This window comes from Struthio camelus, chromosome 3 (assembly GCF_040807025.1).
Source record: "Struthio camelus isolate bStrCam1 chromosome 3, bStrCam1.hap1, whole genome shotgun sequence".
NCBI classification, from domain to species: domain Eukaryota; kingdom Metazoa; phylum Chordata; class Aves; order Struthioniformes; family Struthionidae; genus Struthio; species Struthio camelus.
This window is the reverse complement of record NC_090944.1, coordinates 118,972,778-118,998,671: the sequence shown is the minus strand read 5'-3', so window position 1 is coordinate 118,998,671 and position 25,894 is coordinate 118,972,778. Positions and strand designations below refer to the sequence as shown.

Below are 25,894 nucleotides of genomic sequence, written 5' to 3'. Positions count from 1 at the left end.
CATGTAGCGTGCTGTGAATTTTTTTTTTTTAGTTTGCTTTCATCTTTCTGCAACTGAGTGCATCAAACCCACTGTGTTTAGAAAAAAACAAAATCTGATCTCAGCTGACGGGGTGAAATGGAGATTTTTATTTTTATTACTGAGTCCAGGGACAGAGGCAGCTGGCATACCAGCCCTCTGCTCTAGCAGGTCATTACAATCAGTGTGACTGATAGGTGCCCATGGACATAGCACAGCTAACATGATTCAGCCAGGATACGAGAAAAAAAGAAATCTGAACTATGAAAAAAATTAAATACTGGAAGAAATTACCTTGGCACAGCAAGCCAAGGTTTTTTGGTTTTTTTTTTTTTTTTTGAAAATAGGGTTATCGCGCACCTGTCAGTGCTGCTGTAGCTAAAGCAGATGCTCACTCAGAGCAGGGGCCGGACAGCGGTAGCTAGAATTGCCATATTCATTCTTTTGTAATGCTTTCAATAACTAACTTTCTAACTTCAAGTTTCTATGCCTGTCTATACTAAGAAACCTTGCCTGCTGCCACACCCATAAAAGGTGTCTAAAGAAAAAAAAAAATCCTGATAGTCTCTTTGAAACAGGCAGCTTTTCCTAAGTGACAACTGTTGCCGCACTCGCTAAGCGTGCGCCTGGGAAGCTGCGGCAGCGAGCGGGCCTGCCAGGCCGTGGGGCCGCGGGGCGCCACGCGCCCATGGGGCTGGCAGCTGGCGCAGGATCCCCGCAGACAAAGACAGCTGCCGCGGCCATCACTCACACAGAAATAACTGGCCAGAGCTCTCAGTGCAAAGGGAAGGGCAGGAATTCAGCTGAACAGAAGGCCAGACAGATTTAGAAAGAAACAGTTCAAATGACAGGAGGCAGTTCGAAAGGTTCCTGAAGTGAGAAGAGGAAAAGAAGAGACGAGAAGAGACGAGAAGAGACGAGAAGAGAAGAGAAGAGAAGAGAAGAGACGAGAAGAGAAGAGAAGAGAAGAGAAGAGAAGAGAAGAGAAGAGAAGAGAAGAGAAGGAGAGAGAGAGAAAAAAAGAAGACGAAAAGAAGCGGGGGGCAGAGCGAGCAAGCGCATTGGAGCTTCCACTAATGCTCAGTAAAGCCAGGTCTATTGTCGAGCCTAGCAGGGAGCAGAGAGGGGAGGAACAAAACTGCATGGGGTTAAATAGCGAGTGGCACAAATCCTTTTTAAAAAGCTAAGGGTAGAAATAGAACCGCAACAAGGTAGGAAAAATAAAAGGGCACAGAGACTAACAGTAACAAATGAGTATCAAGAAAAACGCTTCAAGTAGTTACAATTGCCTAAGAGGGAAATACAAGACCGTAGCTTGACCTAAGTCAAACTCAGCAGGCTTGAGTCATTTTGCCAGTGACCAAGACTATGCATCTTTTCCTGATACACAAAACTAAATACTGACTTGTGTATCATGATGCTAAGCGGCACTCAGCAAGCCTGAAGGTTAGATACTGTATTATTTTAGGGCCATAAAGTCAGTGGCTTTTTTTTTTTTTTAATGTTCAACACCCTACAGTGAGTTTAACACTTCTTCCATTGCACTAGACAAGCTGTTTTTCAAAGGTGTCATTCACAATCATTTGTGCAGTGATGGTGGAACTAAAGGAGCCCCAGAAATTAAATGTTTTCTTTTTCCTGCTTGGAAAAAAAAAAAAAAAAATTGAAACTTTTCTTTGGAAAAGGCATTGCACAGGGAGTGATCAGGAAGCATTGATAAGCAAAGTTGTTGCATGGGAACAAAAGGACGTATTTACCTAAACACACATCCTGCAGTCGGGAAGGTAATATATGCCGCTAGAAGCTTATCAGCTGGCTTAATTCTGTCAACATTGTTCCGATGACAATTTATTGAGCCGAAGTTTAACTATGCAAAGTAAAATAATAGTTTTTTTCCCCAAATTTCAGTCCTTCACTGACTGACAACACACATATGGAACGGGTGGGGGGGAACAGTTATAATGACTAATTCTCTTATGAGAAAAGCGCATTGTAGCGCTAGTATTTGACCATTAATTCCATGACTTGATACGTGTAAATTTAACAGGAAGACTCTACATAAAGCACAATTAAGAGCTACAAGTATTTATTTGAAGCATCCTGATTGCTAGTTCCCTAATCGCATTTCTCTTAGCATAATATGTTGATCAGCAAGTTACTTAAAAATAACTTTACTGTCAATTCTTTGTAGTGTATTTGTTTGGCGATGTCTTTGATCAGACAAATCTTCTTGCTGCTGTTACTGCCACCACCAAGTGACCGCTCTGGACCGGACAGCCATGAATGCCTCTAGCCGCTCGGCTGCTGTGATTTCCATACAATGCTGCATGGACTGCACATTTTCAGATTACTGATGTGGCCATACTGAAAGAGAATGTGCTTTTGCATCTGAAAGACCAACATCCTTGAGAAGGAAGCTGAAGTTTAAAAGGGAACAGTTTTGTAACCCACGTAGGCCTAAGGGATGAACAGTTCAATCACTAAGCTGCTTTTGCTTAATACTATGTTCTCCAAACCATGTCTGCAAAGGCAGCACACCAAGAAAATGCTGAGCCCTTTAATTTGCATAATTTCAAAATTCAGTGCTTGAACATGTGTTCAAGAAAGTTGGTGTTTTTACAACACCTGCTTAAAACTCAAATTTAGAATTTGGTGCATTAAGTAAACTGCAAGCTTTTAATGAGTACGCTGGATTCATACTTCAGCTTTCAGTAATCCAAGGAGGAAAGTATCATTTTTGAAGTCCATTTTGTTTTTAAATATATTTATTTGGCAAAGTTTTCTATCCATGAAGTGCCTTTGAACGATTTTCCAGTAGTATGGGCTACAATCTTGCCTCCCACCAATGTCTGCTTTCAACATATGGTGCTATAACTTTCACAGAGGAGGGCTACCCATTAACATCTTTTCCAGATGTGTACTTATATCACCCATTTTTTCTGCTTCTATTGTTAATACGTTGACAAACAAATTCCAGAATGTTTCCAAGAGCAAGAACAAATGCATTGTTAGAAGGCCAAGTTCCTGAGGACGTTACACCACCTGATAAACTGTCTGCGTTTGGTTCATGACAGTAGATTGCAGCCAGAATTTGAAGCTCAGCGCTGAGGATGAGTTAAGGGGAAAAGGAACATGGAGAGAGGGAGCATGGACCGCTTTGCTTCAGGGAGCTTAAACACAAATAATGAGGAAGTAGTTTTCTGAGTGTTCCTGTATTCTCCCTGTTTGTGAGAAAATGTGCTTTTCATTTAACTACTTTCACAGGCAGTAATTACTAAGCCTATTAAAAAAGTGCTTTGAAGGCTTCCAAGAATCACTATTTCCCACACTGCCCTCAGGCCAGACTTCCTGAACACATCCCAAGTGAACTTCATGAAGGGCTGCTACATCAGTCCCCAAAACTGCCCACCCTTCTGCTGGCAGCTAGGCCCACCCCGCTCAGCAGCAGAAAATAAATCATGCTGGTACCAGGCAAGTAACCCACCACCGAGAAAAGCATCATCTTTGCCAACGCTGGCCTCCTCTGTCACTGCTTCTCTCACACCCTGCCAGAGCTGGGAAGGGGGGGCAGGCAGCACGAGGCAGGTGCGTGCAGAAGAGGAGTCTCCTCTACCTGCCCATGGAGACTATGAGACCATCTACAGCTGGTCACAAAAAGCAAGTAGCACTGTTTAACCTTTGTTAACAAACATTTTGTCAAAAACCAAAGCTAGCAGGAGGATGGAATGGGAGAGAGAGGAGGGAAGGGGGGGGGGGGGGGAAATAAAGAAAAAGAAAGAAAGAAAGAAAAAAAGAAACTTTGGTTGTTCGTTTTTGGAGGTTTTTGCTTTTTTTTTTTTTTTTTGAACAAAATAGTTTAGAAGCAGATTTTTGACACATCTGGCATGGAACACATCCATGTTTTGAAGAGACCTTTCTTTTAAAAAGACTATTTTCTAATCAAAAGTAGTAAAGGCAAAAATAAAACATTTTGACTTAAACTTAGTGTTTGAAAGGAAGTGTTAAATACTGCTTTAATTCCAGTTCAGAATTCCCTTGAACTAGGGAACTTTCTGGCAAACCACGTCTGACTCCCACTGAGTTTTAGTAAGAAAGTAGCTGCTGGATACAGAGTATCATGCAAAAGACAGATGCAAGGAATATCCAATTAAAAGAAGTGGATCAGTGTATATTTAACACACAAAAGTGCTTCAGCAACCTCAAAGAATCATTTTTTTTTAAATGGAATTTATTAATGCCTTATATTACTATACAGAAGATCAGTCTGTCAGATACACAATAAGAGTCCCTATGCAGTTTTTTTTTTTTTAAAAAGGAAACCTTGATCATACTATGTAATCATGTTAGGTGGTGATGTTAGTGAACACCTTTTTTGCCTATGTTGTAATGTTTGCCTTTCACATTGATTGTATCCTGAATAAAACCAGTTGTGCAGCAGAATGAATTAATAAATGGTGATGTGAAAAATATCTAACAGCAATAGTGTCTGTCAGGAAAACACTTAAAACAATTTGTATGTTTATATGGTTTGGTTTTATGTATAAAATTATCAGAAGTGATGATGTATTATACTGTAAATTAAAGTATTAATGCATGAATTTATTTTTAAATGGTCAAGATACTATTAATTAAAAATCTGTGGTCTCAAATAAATTTGAATATAAGTTTTCATTGTCCAGTTCTCTTTAAATCATCAGACTCAAGTTTATCTGAAAAGTTATTGGAATTGCTTCATAATTACCCTCAAACTAGAGCATGGTATACATTGTGGTCTCCAAAATAAAAGAAACCAAGGATCATTACTTCTTTTAGCATAAACAACCTCAAATTTCATCTTTCACAGTTTTCAGTAACCGACTCACAACACGAAACTGGAGTTGCACAGTCGCCTCTGGCCGCTGAGCTGCCGGCACAGCTAGCAGCGGTAGCGCCGGAGGCCTCAGCAGTCAGCGCGGAGGCCTCCTCGCTGTAGGCACGGATCTGTGCTACCCGAACTACAGGCCTAACTGGGCATCACCGGCCAACACACAGCTATTCAGGACATCAGATATAACTACAACTGAACAAACCGCTTCACACTGCACATATGAAAAGAGAAGATACCATGAAAAATCCATCTAGCCACATTGCTATAAACCTGAAAAAAAAAAAACTATTTCCACCACCAGGTACAATGGATATTTAATCACTTTATGAATTTGAACAAAATAAACACAAATATATTAAACTTGCCTCAAGAAAGCAAAATACCGATATTATTTTATGTCTATAAGCTTTATTGATACTTGGGTTTTTTGTTTGTTTTTTTTTTTAATTTTTTTCTTACATTTCACAATGCATTCCACAGACTTAGTTCAATACAGCTTAAACTGCAAGTGTATAAATTTGCATTTATAATTTCTTGCATAACAAGGTTTTAAGTTTCCAAACAACAATTGCAGCATTAGATATTCGGTCCACAGATTATCAGAGTTTGAGAGACTGTAGAAGTATTTACTTAAAATCAACTACTTTATGCTTGTGCAACAAAGTGTGTGCTGTAATTTATTTATTACTTTTTTTTTAAATGTACGTGGAGGTTCCTTTTTCCATTCGTTTTTGTTTCTTTTAAACAGATGCTAGTGTTTACAAGACATTTTAATTTTTCAAGCTTGTGTGCTATGGAGCTAGTCCAGAAATCAGTCAATTCTCTGAAGTATGAAGCACTGTGGAGCAGCTGAAAGATCTAAGCTTTGTGAAACACATATATATATTGGCAATTGATAAAACAATAAAATCACAATACAGCTATACTCATACCAAAAAGGCAAGATTTTTCAAAACTTGCTAAAATGGTATATTCTTCTAAAACATCTCATTTTAGAAAATCTGCATCAATCTACACAGACCATACACAGTGCACAAACTGGGAAGTGTTACCCTCCAATCCACCTGCACTACCTCTTCTTGAACGCAGCAGGGACTACCTCTGATGAAGCAAAATGTACAGCTTTTTCAAATCTTTTGTATTAGCCAGTGCTGCACACAGGATAAAGAAAGATGATTAGTTTTAAATCCATACATAGCAGCTTACAATACTTAGGATGATGAAACACATGGCAGTCAAAACAGTTATTTTTCCTCAAACACTGCGTTGCTAAAAAATAAAGATCTGTGAAATTGCACTGCAATGTCAAGGGTTTTGCTATTCCCTGACCCTCCCCATGTAAATCCAGATGAGTATTTTCCCCTTAAAAGATGAACTTCCTATCGATAAGTTGCTTGAGACTTTTTACTCAGTTTTGCGCTTCAACCCAGGGATCTTTGCTTGAATCCTGTAAGAAGAGGAAAACAGCATTTCAGTAAGGAAAAAAAAGGTAAGTATGACTGTATTCTTAAAACCCACCAACCTGAAGATAATTATCACGGCAACACACAACTATCACGTTCAAGCTGCTAAGACTGCTGAATTCCTCTTCATTCGCCCCTTGCCTAATGGTTTCAAATATATCGATCGATTTTTATTAGAAACGAGCGACTCAAGTTTCATCCAATATTAACAACTACATCAGCAAGAAAGGAGCTGATTTCATAAACATTCTACTATTTAAATAATAAAGGACTTCCCTCCCATGACTAATGTACATTATGTATTTGTTAGATACAGAAATAGCACACATATATCAAGACCTCTTAATTATTTAAAAGATGAAACAAAAAAAACTCACTTAGCCATCGCATCTTTGACATTCTTGTTCACTAGTCCCAAATAATGATCAATTTGGGCCTGAAATTTAAGACAACAGATATTAGCTGTTTTCGTTGACTCTTACATATGAGTTACTTTGCTGCCTGGTAGTCACAGATATGCTACACTGAAGCATGCTCTACAGGAAAAGCGTGACAGAAAGAAGTCAGGAGCTTGCGTGTGTGTTCATTTCCCAGTTTGACGCCACACCAGGTTACCCTGCTCAGCTCCTCTCAGTTGGTTTCCAGTATAAAGCTCCCTTGATTGTGACTGGTGACCACAAAAAGGCAAGAGCTTCCAAGGATAAAGGCACATGCCAGAGCTGCTGTTTTGAGGAGCAGCCCAGGGGCTGCCCTGCCCGCCCAAGCTCTCTGCAAGAGATCCTGCACCTTCAGCCACGACCGGTGCTAGCGTTTGCCTTCAGGAGCACACACAACCACAGGGATTAGGGGTGAGTACTTAAATAAATCCATCTCTGGCTTCTGCGTGTTTCAAACTAGTCACTAGCGTTTCACCGCATCTCATGTCCAGGCTGCTCCAACATGAGGGCACACAACCAAGGCCCTCCAGTGAGGAGCAATCAACTCTTCCACATCCCCTCGGCACCATGGAGAACGCAAGCTTAGGTGGGCTGGGCACGTTAAACAGCTTATCCTTCGACAGCAGCATTCAGCTTGTCAAGAGGATTGAGGGCCAGGGTTAAGCCACACAAATTGTTCATCATCTTCCCTCAGGGCTACAGGATTTCCTTTCACTTCAGGATATTTTATTTTTTTCTTGGGTCATAGAGCAGCTTGGAGAGGAGCCCAAGAGGCTCCGCCATCCGCTCAGTGCCTTCCTTTCTCCTTTTCTAAGTCCCAGTCTGGCCTCTGTGAAGAGGGGTTGTTTTTGAAAGGGGAGAAGGAACTGCTAAGCCAGAGCTGGCTCACCCCCGCTTCTGTGGCATGCCCTACCAGAGACTGTTTCTGCTCAGCTCTGCTACAATTTAATAGCATTCATTTTATTTTGGCTTCTCATCTCCTTCCTTCACACTAGTCTATCCATCAAAGCAGCACTGGACTGTGCTGAGCACCTCCCACCAATGTTTTAGCCAGGGCTACAAAATCCACAGGGTTTCAGGACACAAATCCTGAACACTAGCTCCAAAGTGGTTTCTTCAGAAATTGTTTAGAAAGTACTTGCATCAGGATTAACATATCCTACCTATTACTGCTTTAGTCCTGTCCAAATCTGGATCAGAGGGACAGAAGGCAAAACCAGGTTAAGCAGGCCTTTTTCATAATTGTTTGTTTGGGAAGCCTTCTTACACTTCCACCAAAAAGGAAGGGAAAGCACTTGCAGTCTGGACTTCAAAGTAAACTTGCTTCTCTTGCCCTTGCTCTGACTCATGGTTAAAAGACCTATGTTTTAAAAGCTTAAAGACTAAACACGAGAACTAAAAATAAACCAAAGTTCATACCAAAAAAACTAATTTTTATGGTATATTTAATAATCATATTAAACACTCACCTGATGTCTCTCATAAATAACAGGAACACTGAAGAGCGAAATCAAAGCTGGAAAAGAACAGACCAAAGGTGCAAGTATTGACAAAAGGAATGGTGTTCATACAGAACAGAGTAGTTTTCAGAGGGTGACTTTTTGTTTTGTTCTGTTTTTTAAGATAGAAGAAAAAGAAATAACTAAACCACATACAAAAATTGTTGGCGGGTAATTTAAATAGTTCCTATGAGGAAAAGCTGCAGAATTCTCCAGGTCTTGTTAACCGTACAGTGACTCTGATCACAGCTTACATTCTCACTGCAGGTTTTGCAAATTCTTCAAAAAGGACACTTAGGCTTGTGGTTATGCCACTCTACGTATCTGATACCTCTAGTCAACCTGCTCTAGAATACCAGAAACGGAAACTCTATCTTCAGCGGGGTATGACCAAAGCCAGGTGTGTACCTCCTCAAAGTTACAACACAGCAATGATATCAAAGTAAGGCTAACCCTCAAAGGGATAAGCACAAATGAACGTGCTTTTAAATGGTGCTACATTGTCTGGAGAATCAGCAACCTCAAGGAGTTCAGCAACGCGATTCAAAACTTCAGTTCTGCACTGATATCAATGTCCTAGAAAAAGGACACACAATTATATCGTCTTGATATGCTCTTAAGTAACATAGGAACAGCCTCACAGTATCGAGCTGACTTCAGTACTTTTCCAGGGTTGTTAGTTTGTATGCTAGGTATTTTAACACAATTTAAAACACTTACCCAGTATCAGTAATGTCAGACCGTTAAACAAGGCACCAACATAAGTGAATACCCACATCAACACTGCAAACTAAAAGGAAAAAAGCGTATTAGCCCACAATCGGTCTTACAAGAATGTATGAATTAGACCATTAGGTGAGATAACTTCTCTAAACACATATATGAAGCTAAAAACCCCCAACTCTATTTCATATTTCTATATCAAATATAATTACAGATGAGTGACTAAACGGCCGAAGGGTTTATTAATAGGATGTGTGGCCTCTTGCTTCTAGGTCACCTGGCTGAATACAGCCCAAGTGAGCAGTGACCAAAAGCTGTTAGTATTAGTGGCTGCTCAATGCCCTCTGCATGTATACAGCAATTCCAAATCAGCATTTAATAACAATGAGCAAACACCACTCCGACCTCCACCCTTCACGGAGATGAGACAAGACACGCAAGTGAGAGGTTAAAGGGATGGCATGTGACACGGCATGCAGTGACAGAGCCAGAAACAAGCAAGGTGTTTGCTTGGTGGCAGCCCAGCAGCCAGTCCAGGAGCTCACCCACTCCTGGGTGCAGCTCAAGCCCAAACTATCATAACCGCACTTCAGCTCAGCAAAGGTTTCAACGAACTGTGGACTAGACCAGGCAGGGGCTTCTGTCACATCAGGGTGAAAGAGCTGTCTGGGAGGTAACGTGGCAAGGTGGGCTTGTTTGGCTTTTTATCCAGAGTCTTTGGGTACTAAAACATTCAGGAAAGCAGTCAATAGTGCCATGGAAGAAAGTTTTAAGTCAGAGACAAGTTCAGAAGCAAAGATGGCTTTCTGTTAACAGACACCTAAACCATTGCACTGCTCCGACTTCTGGCTTCATACCCTAACTCATACCTAGACATTGTTCCTTCCCCGCTGCCACTGCACTCAAGACAAATCTGCTGTTGTGCACAGTCTCTGCTCCGCTTCATTAGTTTTACACAAAGATCTACAGAAATTAAAAACCCTCAGTTTTCTGCCAGGTGGAGAGTGCTGGGCCACAGCCTGTCCCAAGCATACCTCTGACCTATGCTGGGGCGAGAGGGGGGCTGAAGGCTGCCAGCTCTATTTCTGTGTAGGATTCCTCCACAAGGAAAACTAGCTGGTTTCTTCTAGTGTTGCACAGTCCATCCGCAACTGAGCAGAAGCTGGATTTGGATGTCAGATGTAGCAGATTTAGCTGTGCTTATTACTTGCTAAGCACTGAATTATGCTTTGCATTGTGCAGAGCACAGATGAGATCCCTGGCCCTCAAATCAACTAAGCACGTCTGGTTGTTTTCCGTGAAAGACACCACAAAACACTGGAGCAGCCATACAGACATGGTGCAGAGGCTGCAGCTGGCATCAGCGAGAGAAGACCTAGGCAAAGATAACAGCTGAAGGTGAATCACTCCAACAAACAGGGGACACACAAAACTGCAAGATGGGTACAAAGCACTGGAAGGAGAAACAGAAAAGGATGTTGAAGGACTGCGGTACGGGATGAAACAGAAGAGAGCAAAGATCTAGACTACAGCAGAGTTACTCAGAAACTATGGATCCAAACATCCATTTTTAGTTTCTTTTAAGATGCATATCTCCAAATCAAACAAAACTAAACAACACAACAGCCAACAGTAAGGTAAGGGCATGAGAATTAATTCAAATTTAGTTGCATGAGCCCTGTAATGAAATAAAGAGTTAGTACTTCAGGATCTTTGGTCAGTCTGGTCCCACTCAAAATCAACTAGGACTAATTGCAAGTGATGCAGTTCTTTATCTCTCAGTTCCTTCTAGATGTGACGCAAGTAGCACTAGCGGCATGAAGTTAAGCATGAGACAAGACTGCAACATTATCATCCACTGCACTCCTACTGAAGGAGTTCAGCAGGTTTATCAAGAAAAACAAAGTAGATTTCTCTAGGCTCCCTCATGATTCATTCAAACCTTGGCCCAGTTCTGCTCTCTGCAATGCCAGGGCAAGAGCTGGCTGCCGGCCACTTTGCACAACACGTTTTAATGGAGCATTCAAACGTTCTGCTTTCCAAGCAAGTCTGTACATACAACACATCCCCTTCTCAAAGGGAGGAAAGTACAACTTTTACTTCAGCAAAGAAAATCCAAGTTTATGATCATTCTGAACAGAGACTTCTCTTACACTTTGTGCATTCAGTACAGTAAACGTACTGGCTTCAAGCACGCACAGAAAAGCATCTTGACAGCTATCCAAAATATTCTCTGCAGGAACATGATTATAGAAGTGAAGCACCAGCCTAGTCAGGTAAACATTTAGTAACATTACTAAAGACTAAGTCAGAAAACTTGAGGTCACGTAAGCAGAGGGGTACCAGACATGAATCAATCCTGAAGTCCAACAATCGTCACAACTATCACTAAAATATTCAGCCTAATTAAGGAAGCACTGAATTTATGGCCAAATAAAACGGAGGAATTGACATTTGACCAACACAGGCTTTGCTCCTCCTAAAGTCCGTTCAAAGCAGTGGCAGGGTCTAATAACGACCCTGGGCTGTGTGCGCAGTTTTTATCCACTTCACTTATTCGTATCGGGCAGGAAGAGCTACAGCCCCAGCGAAACCAGCCACCTGCCTTCTGCTGACAGCAAATCTTCAGTAAGGGACGGCTCCTGTTTTGAAAGCTCTGGCCACCAAAGCAAATTAAGTTCAGCAAGAAACACAGAACCCCCTCTCTTTACATGCTTCTGACAATTAACACACAGGGAAGACGCCAGGAATTAAGTAGAGCTGATCTGAACTCCCATTTACGTATTTGTCTCTCCTCTTTTCCTCCCTCCTTCTTCTTAGGAAGGAGACGAAGTCAGAGAACGTTCCAGTGCCGGAAGGCTTACCACAAATATGTTTAAACACTTGGAACTCTGAGCTCTAAGATGGAAAATAAGCAGAAGGCAACCCAGGACTGACCTACAAAGACAATTCTGCTCTTCCTACACACTCAAAGGACAGAAGAGAAAGTGATGGCCCAAGTTCACTGTCTGCAAGTTGCAACAGTACGCAAAGAGGAAACCGATATATCTGATAGATCGGACCGAGTTTGTGCCTACCTTATGCCAATGACTCCCCAGCAACCCAAAGCATCATCCAATTTAATGACAAATCAAGAATGCCCATGTGTCAACTCTTTACTGCAAAAGTTCAAATATAGCAAAGAGCTCTATTTCAAAAACATCAGCTGAGCAATGATAAATTGAAAGCAACTTGCCCCAGTGTCAGAACAGAAACCCTACTGATTGCGCAGTGAAGGATGAATCACCAGATTGCTGCGTATCAGGACAAAGTGCAGTTTTTCCTGGCACACTCTGACAAGGGCTCTTTTGGAATTACAGCTGAAAAATTGCAAGGAACTTTCCCCTGTGCAGCATAAATATTTAGAATCCATTTTAACTTTCATGACTGAAGCGTTGTTTAATAAAAAAGGAAAAAACCTTAACACTGAGACAGATTTTACAGCTAGAACTGTTACACACAATAAACCAGCCTGCAGACAGATTCTACAATAAAGCTCTAACTTTAATGATATACAAACATGCTGTTTCCTATAGTGAAGATATTTAAATTACATGATCCAAGTAGCGGGGTGGGTTTTTTTGTTGTTTTTTTGTTTGGTTGTTTTTTTCAAATCGGGTCCGTTATGTTACATAAAACCTCAGCATCTTAATGTTCTCCTCAAGCACAAACTCTTCAAATCAGTAACTGCTTGTAAACTGTCCTGACATTCACTGCTTTCACATAAGCAACTATAAATTAGACTAATTAACCTACATAAAATGTTTCAAATGCTAGAAGAAGAGAGGGAAAATGAATTAGTTCAGCTGAAGAAACATCTCTTTCCTCTATACCATGCTATTTTAAAAGCGATTGGAGTGCCTTGAAGACATTCTGTCTGGACTGAATTCTACTGCTAACATCATTTGCTCTAATGGCGTTCCTCTCAAAGACAGCGTTAACTACAAGAGCCATTCGCTGCTTCCCTTCCCTTGACTGGAAGGGATTGTGACCACTATAAAAATGGTGTGGAAATCCTCATAACATATGAGGGAATGTACCAAAAAGGGTTTCACAGTTGTTAAAGAAATATAAAGAGCTCTGTTGTGATCATAAGTTTTCCTATGATGCGCCCAGTTTTAATCAGATACAAACAAAACTTAAAGCAAAATAACCTTTTTTTGAACACTGAAACTTAGTGGCATTTAAAACACAATAAATAAAAGAGTATGTTCTTTTCTCCTCCCCTCCCCCCCTAAATTTAAGTGATCAAAAATGCAACTGTGGTCATGCAACAATAATTCTTTTGGTCAAGGCCACGATGCTGTAGAGATGAATCCTAAGTGACTCAGTCACCGAAGCATGGAGGTGACACAGCTTCCTATACATCAATAGGGTGACGGAAAGAGGATCACCATCAAAATGCAGGAAACATCAGCAAGGCACAGACAGCAACTGGCCCTTTTAAGCCACTTTGCCATGAAATGATTGTAGCAGTATCAATTGTGTACAATATCACAACCTGAAAATAAGAACCTCCAGAAGCAGGAAGATTATTACATGAAATCCAGGCTAATATCCCATCTACTCTCCACTCTCCCTTTGTGGAACTGAGCCCATATCACAAGCAGCAGAACCCTGGTACCAGCCTGAGCACTTAACAATCTCTGTTCTCCAGAGGGAAAGGACTCCTACTGTGGGAGACTCGCACAACAGCTACAACGGTCACGTTTACAGCAGCAGCAGCACAAACCCTTCACTGTGTTGAAGCACAAACACAATAAGAAACGGGACTTAGAAGCGGTGAGTAGGATTCACAGATTTGCCTCCAATTTCCATGGCAAAATGCAAAGACTTTTACAGGAACCTTCCTATTATTCTAAGCTTCACTAAGAACCTCTTCCCCCAACCCTGACAACAACTCAAAGGACTTTACAAAGCACTTTCTAAAGCAGAGATTTACTGAAATATAAATGCAACTTCATTTCAAGATTAAACAAACTGAAAAAAAAAAAATCAATGGACAAGTTGAACTCAGTAATGTAAACAATTATTTGAAAAACAAAGACAATAAGATTGAAAGAAAAGCATGCAATTGTCACAGAACAAAACTGAACTATCTTCAACCTTTTTTCGCCTCATTTTTTACTGTTAATTTTGCTCCGCTACACTCAGTAAAGCGCATTAAATACTGCTTGGACATATTGAGATACCAGTTAGTCAGTATTGCATGTTTTAGGCAAAGTAACTTGCAAACAACATTTAAGTAATTTGCATTGCTAAAAGAAACAGCTATTCACATCCAAATCTCCCTCCAATACGGTAAACAAACCCCTGAGACCAAAATAAAGCGTCCACCTTGCTAGCAAAATAAGGGGCATCACTCAGTCCCCAATCTTCCTCTTCAAAGGCAAACAGCAAAGTAGACATAAAGACTTCTAGTGTAGCCTCTCACTAGTCTCAGTACAGAAAACAAAACCAAACTCTGACTGTGCCAATCTAGCCCTAAAAACAGATTTTTAAGAGTAAGAGATATATTGCAGTGACACATTTCAGAGGGCCATACTGAAGCAGCGTCTTGTTTTCTTAAAAGGGTTTTGCTTTTAAGCACCAGCAAGGAGGTGTAATGGCCAACCTCCATGCAGCCGGAGCTTATTGCAGTTTTCTAATCATTTTTATTGTACTGTCAAAAGTGCAAATAAAGTTAGTCACTCTATTACTGCATGCAGAACTTTACAGGATTCTCTTAAGAATTCACATTAAGAATTGAATATACTCCTTAAAAAGCCAAAGTCAAAATGCGCAATGCTTCCAACAGACAAAACTCAGTATTTATTTATACAGAGCCAAAGATGTTACTGTTCATTCACATTTACAATGAAGAGCAGGCTGTGCTAACCTTCTAGGCCTGCACAGAATATATTTACATAGCAGCACAAGGCTGTCATCTCTACAGCTAAAGTAAACTTACCTTCAGAGAATCAACTAAATCATCGACTAGGAAGAGGCGTCTCAGCTCTTTGACTGTGCCATTAACGTGACCAAGCACAACATTACTGTATTTCTGAATAAGCTCTTCAGACACAGCTACATCAGATTCCAGGTAAGCCCTGCAAGGAGAAGGGGAGGGCAGGGGAGAGCGTGAATCTTCACTATGAACTTCTGCCAACACAACAATATCACCACACAGTAAGTTGTTATACACAGAAAAACGTCACAGTATGAGGAGTACTAAAAAGACAGAATAGGCCTAACCTAAGTTGTTCTTAGGTGGTAAAAGCAAACCTCCAAAAGAGAGAAAAAAAGCAACTTTTAAAAAGATCATCATCATCTTTCCTTCTCACCGCTATATTGTGCTACTGTATTTACCAAGTCTCACACAGAATTTTATCTAGACTTCAAGGAGGAAAAAAAGAAGGATGCACTGGCTAACGTGCTAGAGAACATAGACTACAAGGCGTGTGAGCGGCCAAAACAGTGTCCTGCACCACTGACGCACACGCTGTTTGGCCTATGCAAGTCTCTTACTACTCCTCAGCACGTGCTGGCATCCGTTACAGTAATAAGGTTAACGTTTGTTTAAAAAAAAAAAAAAGTAATAAAATGAAAAAGAGAAAACGAATCACTCTCTGGTTTTTGCTACTGTATTAGAAAAAAGAAAGCCCTTAAGACAGTCTAATATTCTACCAGACTATTCTATATTTCTCAGAAAAATGAAAGACGTCCTACAAGGTTGCTGTTCTTTCAGACAGAAAAATGCATAGTGGAGACTCCTGCCTATATCCTTTAAGGGAAAGCTAAATACGATGTTGCAGTAAGTCCCAGAACAAATTCAAATACTTTAAATGGCAACTACATAGGGCAGCCATTTCAAGGCTGCATAGCTGTGTTCTGCTATCCACACTTAGCTTGAACCCACACACCCCTCTTAGCTCATCAGCCAGATACTCACTATCTGAACCAAAAAGTAAATTGATCACATGGATGCGCTCTTCACTGTCAAACTGAATTCACGTCTAAACATCCTTCTTGCAGCTGAAGCTACACATATGAAAGGTAAACAAGCAGGTATGTTGGACAAGGATGTCTGGAAGTTTCTCAGGAATATCAGTATTCTTAGAAATAAAAAAAGCACGGGTAGAGCAAGTTCTGGTTGTTCTTCCTAAGAAAGAACTTACTGGTCAACTCGGGAATGCTGTTTGGCTACTAAAGAGGACTACTGGGTGGATAAAACAAACAAGATTTCAAGGGGGAATGCTTCATCCTAATAAGAAACAAAGGAGTGCCACAAAACGCCTTGAGAGTGAAAAATAGGAACTGAGTTTACAAAAGGCAGAAGTTTAACACTGCTATAGTGAACCTTCCTGCCAATTGTTCAGATATATTTTTATACCAGAACAAAAACTTGAAAGCAAATACTCCCTTTTGCCAGAGTTTTGTCCTGCACCTGTGTTTTAGGTTGAGGTTGGCTTCTGCCGGGTACAAGAGCCACTACATACGGTCAGGGAGGAATAGAGGTAAACCTGAGAAAACCTTTGACTTATTGACGATGAGAAGAGAATGAGAATAATTGGCAACACCACCAAATTACTGAAACAGCTGGAAATAGTGGGGGAAAGTAGAAGTTTGAGAGGTGCAAGGGAAATAGAGACTGAATCACATCACTCATTAAAAAAGGAGAGAAGCAAGTATGGATAGCGTGGGACAGAGCTGGTATTGAAATAGGAAACACGCACTCTTAGTAATTACTCTCACACATTACTATGTTTTTATTTCTCTTAAAATGCAACTCTACAATAACAGGTACTACCATACTCTACACAGGAAAAAGTGTGTATATCAGAGATTCCCTGCAATGTGGGAATATGGGTAACGCATACGTGGTATGCCCTAAGGACTTAGCTTATCTCTTAAAACAAACAGCTTCATCTCGTTGAGAACCTAAACTAATTCATCAGTAATTCAACCCTTTAATTTTCTTCAAAGACCAAGTTTCTGGATTTGTTATTTGGGCAGGCTGCAATGAACCGGAATTCCAAATCTAAACAGCCGATTACAGGGCAGCTTTACACATGAGGAACACGGCTGTGCTCTTATACATCCAAAAGTAAATGTTAAGAAGATTCTTTAAAACATTTCAAAAAGGAATCTTTTTGCACATGCTTAAAGCATCCTCTGCTATATTTATTCTCATTTTTCCTAAATAAAAAAAAAAATTTTAGCGCAGCTTCTCCCTTGGGTTGTTCTTCAGATTTGTAAACCATCTGTCACTGGTTCACATTTTGAAAGCTATATCATTTTAAAACGTGCATATTATTCCATTACATTGGAGCACATAAGGTTTTTATGCAACCTGACATTACTTTGCTTTCCAAGGGAAATCCCTTGTACCAAGTCCTCAACGCATTTTCCTTACCATTTTGTATGCCTACAGAGGAAAAACGAAGGGGGTGGAAGGGGAAGTAGTCATAGTCTGGATAAAAGACTTTTCAGTACAGAGGATGTTTACATTACTGTACAACATTATGGCATACGTCATCAAATGCTTTTAATAGGATCGATAGTGCTATGCCCCAAACAAAACACTTTTTTATTAAAAGAATAACCTCACCTAAATGGATGGCCTTCATCGGACTTTTGGATTGCCTGGATAACTCCCTTGTATATCCTAAAGCTGATCGTCACAGACAGCAGGGCCAAGGCAATGTAAGCTGTCACACTCACGATGCTGAACACTGTCAATGAAAGCAGCAGGAACAAGCTGGCACCGAACACCACTCCTGTCTTCTTAATGTCTCGCCAGTAAAGGAGGTCAACAACTAAAAGTTAAAAAGGTAAGAAATTAGAACAAGATACCTCTCGCATCCATAAGATGACAGTAAATGTGATTCACTGGACTGCTGAGACTTTTAAGATTAGAATTCAAGACTGCAATTGTCAAACCACAGCTGAAATTACAACTAAAAATAAGCTATTTTAGCACTGATTTTGCATTTGCATCAGATTTTTAGCATTATTACTAGGATTACCTCAAATGAAATTGCTAAAATTTAAGAATACCCTAAAGCAACATCAAAATTCATCTCTTCAGCTACTCTTTTCCACTCTGCTTTGTGCTTCACCTCATTTAATTCTTGTGGGTTTTGCAGAGGTTATTCACTGAAGAGATTGATTTTTGTTTCCCTTTATAGGGCATACAACACTAACGCCAACTGTTCCCTAAACCGTCACACCTTTGCAGGTCCAATGGAGGCCGAGTGTCATTAACAGTTTGTTTTGTTTTTGACTGAAAGCATTCCCATGGGTGTATATAAAACTGATTAGGGATGATGGGCCACCAAGAGGGAATCATCTCACTGAATTTTCAGTTTAGCTTAAATCTGCAGCACTACAATACACAAATACTTCATTTGTAAAAAACAAACAAACAAAAAAGCTTATTTCCTTCGAAGTGATATTCATCAAGATACAAGCAAGGACATAGTATGATGCTATTTTAAGCATCATTCTGTAGAGTAAAGCATACCCTTGCACAAGTCACAGGCAACAGCTTAGTATGCCCATTGCAGTTTCATCTTTTTCAAGTGCTGTTGCATCAGGTCGATTACCTTTTTGGATTCACAATACCTGCCAAGCATCGTTCTCCACTGCTGAGTACATAACAGTGCAGGGGCACCTAGTCTAGTTCAGTTTTACACTTCATTGTGAGATATTCAATAAAATTCCCTCTGTAATATTTTCTACTTCCACGGTTGATTTCATTTTCACAAAAATAATTTCCTTTTCCACATCAAACCTACTTAGTATTAGCGATAGTGTAAGAGCTATTAGATACAGCACTCAAGACGCATCACAGAAAAACTAAGTCACAAAAATTGCAAAAGCTCAGTAAGCCTATCTCATCCTTGATATCACAGAAATTAACTGTAAAATAGCATATCACAATTCAGAGCAGATTCTTATTCTGAAAATAACATTTGAGTATTACAAGACAGAAATGTGAACACACCGTTAAAAACTTACTAGCCATTGCAAAGCAAATCTGCATAATTCTTTTGTAGAGGTATAACATGAAAATGCCACTGGTGCTATGACGCAATTTCACAGTGTTTCAGAAGCTGAAGTCTTTTTCTAGTTATTTCAGTAGAGAAATTGAACTGAAGAGCAAGCACTGGAGAGATGAGCACTCTGGTCTTAAACCTAAAGAGGCCACTTTCATAAATACTTGAATAAAATATTTTGTGTTAATCAGAGTTTCAAGTAGAAGTTTTCACAGACTCTACACAAACTCCACAGGTTACAGATTCACGAATACCTTCATTATTATAAACCAAAACTGCTGTTGAAAGAATCTCACCCTTCCACCACCGCTCAATCCTGTTCCCTTCCCTGGTTCTTGTATTCAGGTGACTAGTAATGCAGCAAATAAAATAAAATAAAATAAAGCAAGCCCACGCAGTCAGGCAGATCAGATTCCTGATGTAGTTCACCATGGGACTCCACAAACACGAGGGGTGAGAGGAAGAGTAGCCAACTAGAGGAGGTGACACCACTACTCTCAGAACAGCAGTGATTTAAAGCACTTGTCAAATTGCAGCCCAACCTATCCACTCCCAAGAGTTTCCATGCGCTCTGCTGACCTGTTACTGCACTGGGTCTCTTCACGTTACACTGAAGCTGCGTTTCTATTTTCCCTGGCAAACAAATGAAGTTCTAAGCCAAAGCAAGTACCACTCTTTAGAGTTTATTTAAAATAAAAAAAAAAAAACAACAACAACAACAAATGAAAGTAACCAAATTATAGTACAACTCCTTTGCTATGACCCATAACCCCAAATTGAAGGACGTTTTCTTTGGTTTCTTTGGCTTTGCTTTAGACTACAAAAGTTTCTTGGTAACAAATTATGTTAGCAAGTTCAATGTGTAAAAAAGGTGGTTATGGCGAAGCCTGCAGGCTTGACCTATAAATGACTATGAACTGAAGACTCCTACTCGAGTTGAGCTTGAGTATCCATAATACCTAGGTGCAATCTGCAAAAATGATCTTACCAAAAAAGTTGGCAGATCTTTTGCTCCTAGATCTTGTAAAAATTTTTCAAAAAATCTCATTTATTTCTATTTGCTTCAGGTACTTAATTTACACTTATTTGAAACATTGTAATTTGAGCAGCTGTATGTTAAGATTTGGGTGATGCTTCCACATCATGTGACACTAAGAATTGCCCTACTCCTCTCCTTTTGCAGACAGCATTACCTCTTTTAATGAGATGCTCCCTCCTCTTTCACACAGTTTTAAATTGTCTGCACTGATAGTGGGTTCTCACCACTTCATAGGAAAATCACTTATTGCAAGTGGTAACACGCCGTACATGAACTTACTTATAAGACACGTAAAGACAAAAATTCAGTTGTACGACAGTTTCCAAAATGAGATACAAAAGCAAGTTTCTGAAATTAAAGTATACGACTAGTGCCAAAAAGTAACCCATCTTCAAGTCTTTTGTTCTCAGGAATCAACCGCTGAAGTCACTAAGCTAGGATCTCTCAGACCAAAGTTAAGCTGCACATAAGCATTTTTTCCTCACTTTGTCTCTACTCCCTTTGGTCAACTACCAAATAAACCTCACGTAGCTACACATATATCTTGTTTCATTGTAAACTCTTCAAAGACAAATTCAGTGTTGTAAAAGTCACCTGAAAAACTGATTTGTAGTTCTTATTCCAGGAGAGTAAAATTGGAAATGGATTTACATTCTCCAGTTGATCAGAAACAGGTGCTTACGTTTCTGTCTGAAGTAAACTTACGGTTTAAAAAAAAAAAAAAAACCACACATTACTAGAAGCAGCTTTCTGGCTGTAACTTGAACACAACATATTCACAGCAAATTAAAACAACAAACAAAACCGACCAAACAAAAAAACTCCCCAAACCAAGAAAGTTGCGCGCACACACACACACAAAACCTCCCACCCAACCTGTTCTCAAGACCAGCACCACAAAGCAGTATCTTTCCTCATGGAAAATGTCTTAATTTTATACACTATAATCTCATGCATTTAATGTAAGTATTCCAGGCCTATTCTAAAGCAAGAACAGCTGCCTACATTTGGTAAGCACGAACTGCCGCTTGGCATATCTAAAAATAGTACTGCTAGCATCCGTGCCTTACATGCAGAACTCATCCAATTACATTTTGCTTTTAAAGCAAGTGCCGTGATAGGAGGTTGAATCTTCACTGTATTTTCTGAAGTCTCTTCTTTCTCTCACAGCCATTTAACTTAAAGCTGAGCAATTTCATATTGTTTTGCGTGACAAAAAAAGAAGTGCTTAAATATATTTAACCTGAAAGTCTTTTAAAAATATTTTGAATCAAACAACCCTCTCTTTTTTGGAAAGGGAAATGAAAAGCCTCGAGATTTACTAGAGGTCTAAATTCATATGCAGTAAGTAAAATAAAAAGACAGACAGACAGACAGAGAGAGAGAGAGAGAGAGAGAGAGACACTAACCAATTTTGGCATCCATCTTGAGTTTGCTTGCATGCACCCAGCTCTTGTACAGCTGACTAGCTAGAGCCTTTTCACTTCCTGCTAGGGCATTCAAAGGTCAGGGAACCTACGCAACTGCCTGGGCTCGGCTGGCTGCGAGCGAGCGCAGCGCGCGGGACACCTCGCAGGGAGCCGGCGGCTTGCGGCCCCCAGCCAATAGCCGCTTCCCCAGCGGGTCCTTGGAATGCAGCCCCGGAGTGGAAGAGATTCGCGCTTACAAATGAATGGCGCTAACAGCTACTCTGTATCTAGGATTTGAAAAACAAACCAGGAGGAGGATTTCGGCACCAAATAAAGACTGCGTTTACATGAAAAGAGAAGGAAGATGAAAACAACAGTAACAGCTTATGATTTACAAACATTGTCTGAACTACAACCGTTTCCATGAACCGTCCTCCAACCCAAAAGGTAAGCAAAAATTCTTTATATTCTTCATTCAAATAACAGTAAACGTAATTTAGAAGCACAAAGAAATGCCTTTTCTGGAACCAGTTCAGAACGCCCTGTGTTGTACAAAGTATCATAAATGAGTGGCTTTCAAAGGTACCTGCGGTGCAGAATATCCACTGTCACCATGGCTATTAAGGTATTACTACCAAGTAGAGGTTAAATTGCTATTAATTTCTTTTTACAGAGGCATTTTCCAGTTAAGCTTATTAACTAAACTTCATATTTACACGTGACAGTGATCGTTAGCATTTCCACTGATCTTGTATGTGGAGAATCTAGCAGGTAAGAACAAAAAAACCGCAGTCTCACTATCAAAGCGTGGTCAAGCCAGGTGTGGGCCCACACCAGCTGGAGAAGACCAAAGCACAGGGGCAGCCCCACCAAGAACCCACCGGGGAGCAGCGGGAAGGAGCCAGCCCCGCACCCTTCTTTCCCCCAATGGCTTTACAAGAGTCTGCAGAGCACGTGGGTCTCAGAGCTCAGATTCAAACCTGCAGGTACCACGAAAAAATGGTGATTAATTTCGAGGACTACCAGAAAAGAAACGGTCCTGAAAGGAAAGCCTTCACTTTAGCTTCGTTCCGAGTTTAATCGGAGAAAGACGACGAGACAGAACTGAAACGCTGGCCATGGAGCCGCACGAACGCTCACTGAGAATCGCCTTCCAACCACCAGGCGGTCCTACTGAGCTGTGTTATATCCAGGTAACCTCAAAGTACCTCCTTGATCTTATAGTCCTGCCAAGATTTACCTATACACCCCAAGGAGTCTCATTTCAATGCAATTCCAGTCATCCTACAGAGAAGGTTTTAAGCGAGTCCCATCAAGTGATTAGTCTTCCAAGCACAAACAGCATTAGTAGACTTGGTTTTAATGTTTTTGGGACTTCCACATCATAATGACAGTGTGACTTTTTTTTAAAGTACGGCTTGACATAGCAAACAGGAGGAGGAGCAAGTACAGCCTGGGCCATAAAATTCCTGAGTCAGTTTGCCCTGATCGGGTGTGTTGGAAGCTGGTTTAGTCCTTGATCGCAAGTCAGTAAAAACAAAATAATCCTAGGCTGGTAAAACGGCATGATTATGTCACCACTGCGCATGATACAAAGTATGCGGAGCTGACTTCAACCAACCGAGGCTTCCCTGTCCTAGGGATAGGGGTTGCAAAGCAGCAGCGGGTCCAGTGGGACTGGTAGGCTTCTCTGACTATACCCCAAAGCCCGGAAAATAAAGCTGAATCACACATATTTCAGTCTTGGCACATCCACCCCAAACGCCCAGTGATAAAAAATGATGCAGATTGCACAAAATACATGCTAGAAAGAAAGTGAAGTCCACCACTACCAGGCTGTCCAAAAAAAAGTAGAAAGCAAATACTATTAGCAGCGAGCCAATGCAGTATTTCTGTCTCATTTCTACTTATGCATATACACGTACACATGTATGCACACATAAATACATGAGCTGAGGAAACCATTCTGAAGTTGATTACTTACAATAAAGTTTTTTTTTAAAACAATGACTACAGAAACCTGTGCAACTTTTTCCACCATTTTACTAATCTGAAACAGAATTCAGAGTTGTTTTCAGTGCATTATTCCAAAAAAACCCAGTACTGTGTAGCCTTGGAATAGAGACGTGGCGTTCATGCTACCATTACCATTATTCAGCCATAAAAACAGAAGTCAAATCTGATAATTCGTAGAAATAACTGGGAGGGAGGAAATCAATTTTAGATCATCCGTTATCAGCTACTCCATGGGGGCCTGACTACGTACTGCTTCAACACTACAGAACGTGCTATAAACGCAGGTCATGCCATCTGCAGGGTAAGTGTATTTCATTCTGCTTACCTAGCTGACTGATACCACATGTAGGGGCTTTTGCCACTTCTACTGTATCGCTTTCCTCAACAAGGATGGCTATGGCAGAAGAAACGTGCAGACCAAAGCTAAGTTCAGAATGACTTTAATTAGAAAGTACTGCTTCTAGCAGGAAAATCTAACTATAAACCATACTTTTGGCTCTTATCTAGTTTTAGATTTAATCCTAAAAATTTTAAGTTAATTTTTGAGCAAGGAAAGAGACACAGAATTATGTTGTAATATTTGCTTCTATATTTATTTTGGGGCAAGATGAGTAGTGTAATCAGTCCCTGAACTTTATCCATCATTTTCCAGGTCCCCTGAGCGTGATACAACAGAGGAGGAACACATGAAATAGGGCTTCTTCATCTCTTTATAACCAAATGCTATCAGAAACCACACTAGAACAGGCTGCAAGAACATGACTGTCCAAGCAGAGTTGCAAAAGGAGAGGAACCATACCGTTCTGCTTCCTCAGAGCACTTTTTGCTTGCTCTGCTTCATTTTTTTCTAGGCCCCATCTCTACAAAGTTATATTACAATTAAACCTCAAGACAGCTGGGGACTTCCTTGGAGGGAGAAGGGAAAAACAGGTACTAAAATAGCTTTTTCTGCTCAACTATATGAGAACAGGGGGCTGGAGGAAGAGGAATTTAAACCACTGCTAGTTATACCAGTAAAAAAATACGTGCATAGGACAGGCTGCTCATTTGATACCATTGCCATTACATGCCAGTCATGTCTATGTTTGCAAAGAACCCAGGTTTGCAGAACCCAACTTACTGGCCTCCAAGCTAGTGCTGGAAACCCCAGAAAGTCACAGCAGTACAGCCCTGGGCTCAGACCGCCACACCTGTACTCCTTTAGGTCCTACGCTGCCATCTCCACACAGCACCGCTCTCCTCCATGTAGCCACAACAGCACGGATTGCACTGATCCAGGTATGCCCGTAACTGCCCTCCTGTGCAGTACAGGCATGCTCATGATAGGCAATTCATTAATTTTAGTCCAAGGGAGACTCCATTATCCTCAGGGCCTCAAATTTTAGGCTAGACAATGCCTGCTTTTTGTTGTGGGGAGGGACAGACCACCGCTAATCCTGCTCATGGGGTTTCAAAAGAAAATCTGAAAAGGGGGCCTGAACACCCGCAGATAACTTGCCTTTTGATTTTTACAAAAATCTTCCACCCCTTCCCCCCCCCTTTTTTTTTTTTAAACTCATGAATTGGGCCTGACATATGGAGTGCTGAACACAGAAAACAGTTACACATTAAGAATAATTACTAAACACTACAGGAGAATTTTTCCTAATATTTTATAGCTCTGTAATGAAGGCTTAGAACTTGAAAATTTGTCTTCTGAACAGTTTTTTCCAGTCTAACACTTTTTTGCTACATATACAGGTTCTTTACGGATTTTACAGGACTACGGATTCTAGACAACCCCCAATTTTGTCCAAAAGGAAAAAAAATATAAATTTGAAACAACAGTTATAAAAAGGAGGAAAGCTTCAGAAGTGTGAGTACCAAGTGTGACAGGATCCCTTTAAGAAGTCATTTAAGTAACCCAAGATGATTAAAATTTTTTAAAGCTTGTCTTGTCTATAAAGTTGGAAGATTATGTATTCAAATAAGGCTTAAACTCTTACACACTGAGTACTAATAATGATCCACAGAGATTTAAAACGGTGATCTCCCATTGGTGGTTTCAGGGACAAAGGTCAGAGCCACACTAATTTAAGGCTAGCTACTTATTTACCTAGAACAATTTTCTATTATGCCTGAAAATTCTGGAAGTTAGACACGGTTTTATCTACCATCCAAACAGAATTATGAAAAATCCTAGGCAAAAAACATTTTTAAGGGTAGAAAAGGAAAAACATACTGTCTGATGTATTCTGCATCCAATTTCTTTCCAATTTCTTCTCCTCATAAAATTACTAAGCAATGTGAAAGGCAGACACTAAATTATTTTTAAAGTTAATGATTAATGTTATTAAATTATTAA

The 25,894-nt window shown here is 40.3% G+C and overlaps 2 protein-coding genes across 2 annotated transcripts in view; one reads left to right on the top strand and one right to left on the bottom strand.

Annotated features, from left to right (window-relative positions):
- Window positions 1–3,771, top strand: part of EML6 (EMAP like 6) — a 159,158-nt gene extending 155,387 nt beyond the window's left edge. Inside the window, exon 43 of the mRNA XM_068939947.1 lies at window positions 2,210–3,771. Within this exon, the coding sequence (XP_068796048.1) occupies window positions 2,210–2,234 (25 nt within the window). The 3' untranslated portion in view covers window positions 2,235–3,771. The remainder of the gene's footprint in view (window positions 1–2,209) is intronic.
- Window positions 3,772–5,273: 1,502 nt separating this feature from the next.
- The window catches only part of RTN4 (reticulon 4), a 47,537-nt gene continuing 26,916 nt past the window's right edge, over window positions 5,274–25,894 (bottom strand). The window contains exons 4-9 of the mRNA XM_068939949.1: window positions 17,637–17,844; window positions 14,997–15,135; window positions 9,005–9,074; window positions 8,255–8,301; window positions 6,726–6,784; window positions 5,274–6,332 (exon numbers count right to left, since the gene is read on the bottom strand). Coding sequence (XP_068796050.1) covers window positions 6,290–6,332; window positions 6,726–6,784; window positions 8,255–8,301; window positions 9,005–9,074; window positions 14,997–15,135; window positions 17,637–17,844 — 566 coding nt within the window. The 3' untranslated portion in view covers window positions 5,274–6,289. The remainder of the gene's footprint in view (window positions 6,333–6,725; window positions 6,785–8,254; window positions 8,302–9,004; window positions 9,075–14,996; window positions 15,136–17,636; window positions 17,845–25,894) is intronic.